We start from the raw sequence: 9,672 nt of genomic DNA on the forward strand, positions 1-9,672 counted from the left end.
CCTGCTTTAAGGAGCCAAACATTCTTTAGAAATATATTTTTTCACTTGGCTATTTAGGAAGAAATGGAAGAGATAACTGAAAAGAAAACTAAGAAAGTAAAATATTTTGAAGAAATGGGATTGGGGGTATGGGAATCTGTTTTAAAATATTTGTAAACAGAAGAGCTTGGGATAAAAGGAAAGAAGAAATCTTGACTCTAAAGATAGGAGGAGCCTTTTCTCATAGATCGTGACCTCCTGAAAAAGCAGCAGCATCTTATATTCAACAGCGACTGCTTATTATTTAAGAAAACCTGGTCCTGGCTGGGAAGAAGGGAACAGTTATAGCGGTTGTTAAGGTGATGATGGTGGTTGGCTGTGTTTGGAATTGTGGCAGCACTTCTAAGAGAGAGGGCTGTCAGACTCTCAAACTTTTCACACACACACACACACACACACACACACACACACACACACACACACACAATGAATAAGCTGGCAAAAACAGTCAGAATCGACTTTTAGGAACTCTAGAATGTAATCACAAACGTATAACAACCAAGGGAATGCTTAATGAGGAAGAAAACTGGTGAACGTCAACCAGAGAGCTCTGTGGAATTACCTTCCCCTGTTACCGTCCCCCAGTCCCCAGCTCAGTGGCAGCCTTGATCATAGTAGTCTGCATTCCTGTGCAGGAAAATGTCTTCATTATGGCACGATCTTTTGTTTTCTGTTCATTTGTTCCACCCTCTAGGCTTTTAGATTTTGCCTGAAGATTTTTTGCCTTTTATTCATTATGAGTTTAAAGGTCTGAGTTATTATTTTTATTATCTTAAAAAATACAAAATGTAAAAATTTTATGCCTGCATTTAATTTCAAGCAAATAGGAAGAAATTCTATTTTTAAATAACGTTTTAATAGCATCACATGAGTAAATATATAGAGCCATTAAAAACCCTTTATTTTCCTTATTTACCTGTAGGGTGGAAATAGTACATTGAGGTGTTTTTGTTTGTTTTTGTTTTGTTGTTTTCTTTTAAGTACATAAAAATTCTTCATATCCCAGCACTAATAGCCTAGGAGCTCAGTGGCTGTGAGTTCAAGTTCAAGGTGTCCTTAAAACATGCTGTGTGCCTTCCAGTAAAGCAGTAATTATGTTATTTGGGAATCAACATTTAGAACAAATAGAAAACAAAAACGGCCATCAGCTCTAAGCTAGGTGTGGCTGTGAAGTCACACTTCAGCTTCTGGTATTGACTTTTATGGCCATGTATATGGTGATCCGGTGCAAGTTCAGACTAGACTGATTAAATTCTGATACCTACAAGATAATTTGTTTATGTTTTCTTTTTTCCTTCCCATTGGCTTAGTTTATTAACTTTTGTAAAAATGTTCTGCAAATTTAATATGTCAATTTACCATTTAGGTGCTTTATGTGCATCTTTTTATTTAATCCTCAACTCCATGGCATACATACTAGTATCACCATTTTAGAGGTGAAGAAACAAAGGATTAGGGAGTTTAAATAACTTATCCAAGATTACACAGTTGGCACATGGCAGAACCAGGAGGACTGGCTTCCTGACTCCAAAGCCTTCTTGATTGCCTTTCCAGTTTCCAACACCAGTAAGGGAGGCATAAGTTCAGTTCTCACTGATGGTCGTACTTCTCAAGGCACTTAAAAGCTCGATCAGAATAACAGAGAAATGGGTTTTTAGTTAAAAATGATAGTTTACGATTAAAAAAGAACTTAAACATGTATTTGCTGTGGTTTGTCTTCTTGTCAGTAATCTTCAGTTGTGATGCACCAATGGCATTTTATTTTTTAGGTCCTAAACATGCAGCTTTCGGATGGAGGACAAGGAGATGTCCCTGTTGATGAAAACAAACTCCACGGTAAACCTGATAAAACCTTGCGCTTTTCCCTGTGCAGTGATAATCTGGAAGGCATATCTGAAGGTGAAGGGTTACTTCATTCAAGGAGTTGTGTGGTTCAAGTAATATTTTGTTTTGTGTTCTTTAAAGGAGCCTTATAAATTATAATTATACCATCTGTGCCCCTCACGGAGGAGAGTAATGAAGTTTTCCTCTAATGATCTTGAACAGTTGGCTAAAGATTGTTTCTTGAATAAAATTAAGAATACAAGAAAAAAAAAAAGATTGCAAGAGACCTTTGGTCATATAAAATGGAAAAGATATGTGTTTACTGAGACTCAAATAATACAAAGTTTTGTTTCTCTAGTGTCGATATATACTAAAGCTTATAGAGCTCCTTTAGAGGGATATAATGCATGTCTAAATGGGAAAAAAATGGACTCACTAGTATTTCAGGATGTTGTGTATACTTTTAATATTCTGTATTTTTTCATTCACACACTCACACACTTCACCTTTATGAAGCACAAAGATACAATGGAAATAGGAATTAAAAAGACAATTAAAAGCCAAGATTGTGAAGTGAGACTGTGTCAACCTTTGTACTAGGATAAACTTTTAATGAAAAAAGTTTAAGTTTACTAACATTTTAACATAAACATAAAATATAATAACCTTTCCTCTAACTATATAAAGTAACATATGTTCATTCTAGAAAATGCTGAAAATGAATCATCTGTGATCTCACCATTCTATTAATAACAGTTAACTTTTTGGTTTATTTATAGCAAGATTAGGTTTAGTCTGTTTTGTAACCTTTTTTTGTTTAGCGATATAACAGTAACATTTCCTTTTATAATTTAATATTCTTAAGTAACTTGGTTTTTAATGGCATGGCTGTCTTCTTTAATTTTCAATGGGCGTATCATGATTTATTTAAACATTCTCCTGTGATTAAACATGTAGATTGCTTCCACTTTTCAGACATTATAAGAAGCCCTGAAACAAGCAATGAATTTTTGAATTGTTCCTTAGGACAATTTTTTAGAAGCAGAATTGCTGACTTAACAGTCATGTATACGTTTAAGGAATAAATGCAGCATTAAAAACACTTTAATCAGTCTTTAGTCTCTTATCAAGGCATGAAAAGTTGCATGGCGCCTCCCGACTGTTTTCTAAAGCTACTCACAGTGGAAACATTTCTCTAGGTCCTTCAAATCGCTCCAATTCAGTATCCTCTCTAGACCTGGAGGGAGAGTCTGTATCCGAACTCGGAGCAGGACCTTCCGGGAGTAATGGAGTCGAAGCTCTGCAGCTGTTAGAGCATGAGCAAGGTAAAGTGACGTTGGACACAGTTGCTCAAGTAGCAAAGAATTTACCTGGTTTCAGGATAAACAGTGTGTTTCCATGTAAGTTGGCTCTGTTCAGGAAGAGAATAAATTTAAGTTGATTATATAATGACTATTAAACTCACATTTATTCATAGTTCCTTCATTTCTTAAAAATGTGTTCAGTTGGTGAGTGAATTGTTTAGGCTTAAATTACATGTTGAATTCTGTAATATTTGATATTTTAATTCTGTAATATTAAAATTTTAAGGGATACAAAGATAAAACTCAGGGCTCAAGGAACTTAGAATAGGACGAGAATGGTACACAAATGATTAAAAGTGTCATAAGAGTGCTTTGACAGTTCTGAGTGAGAGAGACAGTGGTTGAAAGTATAGGGAAAAGCTTATTGGAATAAAATACTAGCCTTAAAGCCTGGCTGGCATCGCCTTGGCAGAAACTGGAGATAGGGCATTGTAGGTGAAGGAACGTGTAAGCAAGTCAGAGAGATGGGAAACCATAGTACTTACTCAGGAACTACCAAGTAGGGAAGAAGCACCAGCTAAGGATTGAAAAATAAATGGATCTCTATTGTGCTTTAGGGAGATTAATTTGAAAAAGGTCTTTGGATTCGTTTATTTAAAGATCACTGGAGGCCTTCAAGAGAGTGTTGAGGGCAAATACCCTCAACTGGGTTCGAGGCAGTGATTTTTAGACTTTAGTATGCATAAAAATTACCTGGTAAGTTAAAAAAAAAAAAAAAGCTATTTCCCATGTCTCATTTCTAGAAATCCTGGTTCAGTCAGTCCATTTTAGAAAGGAAAAGGGCATTGCCAATTGGGGTATGTGTGGCTTGAATAAAAGTAATGCTATATTTTAATGGTTTGTTCTTGTTATCAATTAGGATTAAATTTTCTAAAATCACAGAATAGTATTAGCTTAAGAGAAAAGTCAAAAGAATATCATTTTCTTAACAAGCCCTCTAGATCATTCTGATGTAGGTGGTTGGTAGTCTGTAGTTTGTGAATATCACTTCCTTAACAAGCCCTCTAGATCATTCTAATGTAGGTGGTTGACATTCTGTAGTTTGTGAACACTAGGTAAAGAAGTGAATTGAGTTAAATTGCAGACTCTTTTTTATCAGTCAATGGAAGATAATAAACTCCAGAATTTAAGGGGTGTATCCAAGTCAGATAAAATTTTTTTTTTTTTAGTATGTGTTTATCAGTTAATTATTGCCACAATGCTATATAATAAACCACCTCAAAACTTAGTGACTTAAAACAATAAACATTTATTTTTGCTCTCAAGTCTGTGAGTCAACTGGGTGGTGGTTTTGATTTAGACTGGACTCACTCATGCATCTGTGGTCACCAGTAGTCAAGTAGGGAGCTCCACTCATCTTAGCTGCTGGTCTAGAGTGACCTGTGCTTTGTGTCATGTGGTCCCTCATCTTCCAACAGGCTCGTTCTCATGGGAAAAGCAAGGGTGAGAGAGAGCAGATGTCTATGAGAGTTCTTAATGCCTAGCCTCACAGCTGGCACACTTCCTCCTCACCCTTTTAGCCAAAGCAAGCAACATGGCCTGTGCAAATTCAGAGAGAGTGGAATGTGTCCCAATTCTTGATCAGAGTCACACTGCAGAGATTATGGGTACAGGGAGACAGTTGATCGCATCTATGGCCCCAGTTAATCCATGAGGGGAGATCAGTTCAGAGAGAGACTACATCCATGAGGGAATAACTCAATGTTTTGGTCCTGTGTGCTCAGTGTTAATTATAAAATATGTAACATGAAGTTCAAGACAAAGTTTTTTAAAGTTAATTTAAGAAATCATAGCTGTATTACCATTTTTCAAGTGTTTAATTTTGTTTTCGATAGCTACAACACAAGATAATCTTGATGATAAGCTGAGGAAGTTTGAAATTCGTGACATGATGGGACTGACAGATGATAGGGATATATCAGAAACAGTGAGTGAGACCTGGAGTACGGATGTCTTGGGAAGTGATTTTGACCCTAACATTGATGAAGATCGCTTGCAAGAAATTGCAGGTAAATGCTCTCTGATGTATCTGGAAGATTGCTCTGTGGTTATTACATCTACCCCCTCTTTGTGGGAAGAGCTCCAGTAGTCTGACAGACGTGGTGTGTATGTTAGCACTACCTGGGAAACATAACTGTAGGGAACAAGGCATTTGCGTATTTTGTTTCTTTACTTAAATAGAGGTATGTTTTCCTTGTCTACATTTATTTAACTCCTTCCTTACCTCACCCTCGGAAAAAAAAAAAAAGTCTTTTGAATTAGCTTCTTATCAAGTCTTATTTACAAGGCACAGTATATGTTCTTAGTCTGTGTTTAGGATGATGTTCTTCTGAGACTAAACACGTTAAGATGAAAATTCTTACAGATCATAGCCATAAAATCTTTCAGAATAATATGATACTGAGATTCTCTAAAAATTGAATTTACTTCTGGAAGGATTAATCTAGTTCTAGAAAGTATCCAGTTTTTTTTTCTTTTTTTATATCAAGTGTATTGATATACAATTTACATACATTAAAATTCACCCTTCTTAGCATACTGTTCTGTGAGTTCTGAAAGATTCATATGGTCTTGTAACCATCTTCATTTTTATTTTAAATCATGGAACCATTCAAACACATTGAAGTATAATAGTATAATGAACTCCATGTACCCACCATTCAGCTTCAACAAGTATACATGCACACATGGCCAGATCTCTTTTTCCCACCCACTACTGGTACTTTTGTTACCCCCTCCCACCGTTATGTTTAGGTAAGTTAAAGACATTTTTTTTGTAATTATTTCATGACATATCTTTAAAATGTAACTTTTACCAGTATTCTTTTTCCAAAAGTTTTTTCATTTTCATGCACTAGAGTAGAATTGCTCTTTTATTAGGTTTAATCAGAAGTAGTAGAGCATTTTGAGTATTTTTAACACAGGTGTATAATAAATAATGTTGAATCCTTTCTATTTGTATTTTTAAGTAGTGTAAATAGATTTCTTAATTGATTTTGCATTACTTCGTTCCAGATGTTAAAGTAGTATTTTTCCTGGCAGTAAGCTCTATTTGAACAGTAAGTTGTATTTTGCAGTTGAATGAGTACTACAGAGACAAAGTATATTTTCCTGCAAATTTTATTGCTCTGAATACATGGCTGATGTGCCAGAATAAAACACATTTGGCCAGCATAACTTTCTGTGGTTAAATGTTTCTGAGTATTTTTAATCCCTGTAGGACTATAAATTTTAGAAAGATAATAGGGACACACGTAAAATTTGCTGAAAACCAAAGTGAAAGCTAGTTCAAATGACCTCCTCTAACAATGGGTTTTCTCTGTGGAGAACCCAAGGTTAACAGGAGGCAACCGATGAAAAGGAGCCTGTGTCATTGTGACCAGAGTGGGAAATTTGAATTTTCAGTGGTGTTATTGATTGAAATTACTCTTACCTTGGCTTCTTTCTTGTGGGTAGAGTAGAGAGATTTTGTTAGCTTAGTGTTTGGCCTTTCTCCATTATCACTGCTCTTTCCATCAGGATCTCTGTTAATCCTTTGCTCCCCACTGGTTATACAGGTGCAGCAGCAGAGAACATGTTAGGCAGTTTACTGTGCCTGCCAGGTTCAGGGTCAGTGCTTCTTGACCCCTGCACTGGTTCTACCATATCAGAGACAACAAGCGAAGCTTGGAGTGTAGAGGTATTGCCAAGTGACTCAGGTTAGTATGCTGTCATTATTTGCTTTTTGATTTGCACAGAAGTTTTCAATGTAAGGTATCCTGATTTCTGTATTATGGACATTTTGCCAAATAGACATTTGACAAATGTGAAATAATCACATTGCTAAGAATTTCAAATGGAAAATTAGTTTGGGGCATTTTCTGTCCATCAAGAATAAAATGCAGTGTTGAATGGCAGTAGGCTAAGATGGCAGGTGATTTCAGACTGTTCAGTTCTTTTGGAAGCAACTGTTAGTAACTCATCAGGGTTCTGTGTGGGGCTTTGAGTCCAGGATTTCCCACTAATTCATCACAAAGTAGGTATAGCAACACAAATTAAACCCTGAGTGCTTGGATCCCTGGTAAGCATGTTTAGATATATCCCTGGGGAGAACTTGAAGAGCACTGAAAGTGAGACTGGAGTCCTGAGAATTATTTTGTGCAGGAAATAACAAATGTATGTAGAGTGTTTAGTACTTTCTCTTACGTATTACACCGATGCTTTTTTTTTCTGCTTATAAAGATAAACCTTTGCCTTTAAATAAATGTCAACTACCAGAATGTAAATATAAGTAACTGTATGTCTGAATTACCTTCTATGGGATGTGCTTGGCTCAAGAATTATTAAGTGATCCTGACCTGATAGGTGTTTTATGATGTTAACACATTCAATCATGCTAACTTTTACTTAAGGAGACAGTAGGATTAACTCACTGTCTGTTAAGCATCCATAGGAGTTAATTTTTTAGAAAGTGGTTGATTTCATGCCAGCTTGCTCCGTATTCCCTTGTTCAGTTTACTTGTTAACCAACAGCACACTCTATGAGATTAGTGATCTGAAAGCAAAATTTTCATCTTTGCACAATGAACTGGCCTATATGGGGATGAAAACACAACCTTGATTTCTTTAACACTTGATGATCTAACTAACTTTGCTAACTAGCCCAGACTTAGAAATCTATTTACGCTGATTTCATTCATGCCCTGGTAACTTTTGTCATCTGGGTCACAGAAGCCGAAACTGTGGTGTGCTAACAGAACCACTAATGTGACACTTCATGTCTTCTATTTAGAGGCCCCAGATTTAAAGCAGGAGGAGCGTCTACAGGAACTGGAGAGCTGTTCTGGACTGGGCAGCACATCTGATGATACGGATGTCAGGGAGGTCAGTTCCCGCCCCAGCACGCCAGGCCTCAGTGTTGTGTCGGGTATGTCTGTCTTGTTTTAAGGAATAAGGATTTCAAGGTGTGTTCCCGCCTCCTCATTTATAAAGTAGATAACAGAGATAGATTTTATTTAAGAGCTGAGTAATTTCCAGGAAACAAAATTATCTCTATGGGACTTTACATCTGTGAGAGTTTAATGTTAAGCTATTATAGAGTCTGCTGAAATAATTGGCAGTCTGTATGTGTTCCCTTTGTACCTTGGTATCTGTTCTTGTTAGCCTCTGCTACTTGTATTTAGAAATCACATGATAATTCTGATTATGTTGAACAAATCAAGGTAAATGTATTTAAGCAATAGTATACAATAAAGGACATAATATCTAACAGCTCACACGTATGGAACTGGGACACAAAAAAAATTGAGACTATTTACATTTACCCAAACCTCATATACTTTTTGTGTGGTTATTTTGTTCTTCTTGCTGTTTATTTTTATTATTTATTTATTCACTTTTTTTTTTTTAAGGCATAAGTGCCACCTCTGAGGATATTCCCAATAAAATTGAAGACTTGAGATCTGAATGCAGCTCTGATTTTGGGGGTAAAGATTCTGTCACTAGTCCAGACATGGATGAAGTAACTCATGGTAAGAAGGGGGAATGAGAATGACTGTTTAGATAAACAATCACATTTGTGGGTGAAACCGGTAGTCTTACACATTGCCGATGGAAATATCAGTTGTTACAGCACTTTGGGGTATAATTTGGCAATACATATCTAAGGCCTTAAAAGTTCACATACTGAATTTGGTCCAATTATTCCACTCTAGCAGTCAATCATAAGGAATAGTTCTATTTATAGAGAAAGTTTTATGCACAAAGATATTCTTCATAACATTGGCAGAAAATTAGAAACAACCTAAGAATTGAAAAACAGAATGGCTAAGTGAATTTTGATGTAGCTACTTATTAGAATTTATACTGCTGCTTTTTGAAAGCTTTAAAGAATATGAAATAACTTGGAGAAATACCTACAACATAATATCACCTGGAAAACTTAAAGAATTTTATTATATATAAGGTAAAAATGTTAAAACTAAAACAAACAAAAAACAACCCTATCATAGAGAACGCACCGGAAAGAAATACCAAAATGCAACTTAATTAAAATATATATATATATATAAAGAAAGAAATACCAAAATGCTAGCAATGTTTTTATATATTGGGTACCGGGTACCCTTTCTTTTTTGTATATATATATATGTATTTTTTGCTTGTTCTAAACCAGGTTTCTCATCCTCAGCACTACTGACATTTGGGGCCAGATCATTGTTGTGGGGGCCTGTCCTGTGCATTGTAGGATTTTTAGCAGCATCCCCAGCCTCTACCAGGAGCCACCACTTCCCTCCCTCCCCTGCAGCTGTGACAGCCCAAAATGTCTGCAGACATTGCCAGACGAGCCCTTGTCAGGGCAGTCACCCCAGCTGAAAAACACTGTTCTAAACCAACCAGCAGTTTTCAAAGTGTAGTCTCCATGGACCAGGGAGGGTCCTTAAGACCCTTTCGGAGATGGAGAAAG

At 36.2% G+C, this 9,672-nt stretch overlaps 1 protein-coding gene across 1 annotated transcript in view; it reads left to right on the forward strand.

Moving 5' to 3' along the window:
* Window positions 1-9,672, forward strand: part of GAPVD1 (GTPase activating protein and VPS9 domains 1) — a 58,592-nt gene that overhangs the window by 27,075 nt on the left and 21,845 nt on the right. Inside the window, 6 exon segments of the mRNA XM_006917967.3 lie at window positions 1,809-1,938; window positions 3,063-3,188; window positions 5,063-5,236; window positions 6,785-6,925; window positions 7,999-8,133; window positions 8,618-8,737. Of these exon segments, the coding sequence (XP_006918029.1) occupies window positions 1,809-1,938; window positions 3,063-3,188; window positions 5,063-5,236; window positions 6,785-6,925; window positions 7,999-8,133; window positions 8,618-8,737 (826 nt within the window).

The sequence above is a fragment of the Pteropus alecto genome, unplaced genomic scaffold, assembly GCF_000325575.1.
Source record: "Pteropus alecto unplaced genomic scaffold, ASM32557v1 scaffold67, whole genome shotgun sequence".
NCBI lineage: Eukaryota > Metazoa > Chordata > Mammalia > Chiroptera > Pteropodidae > Pteropus > Pteropus alecto.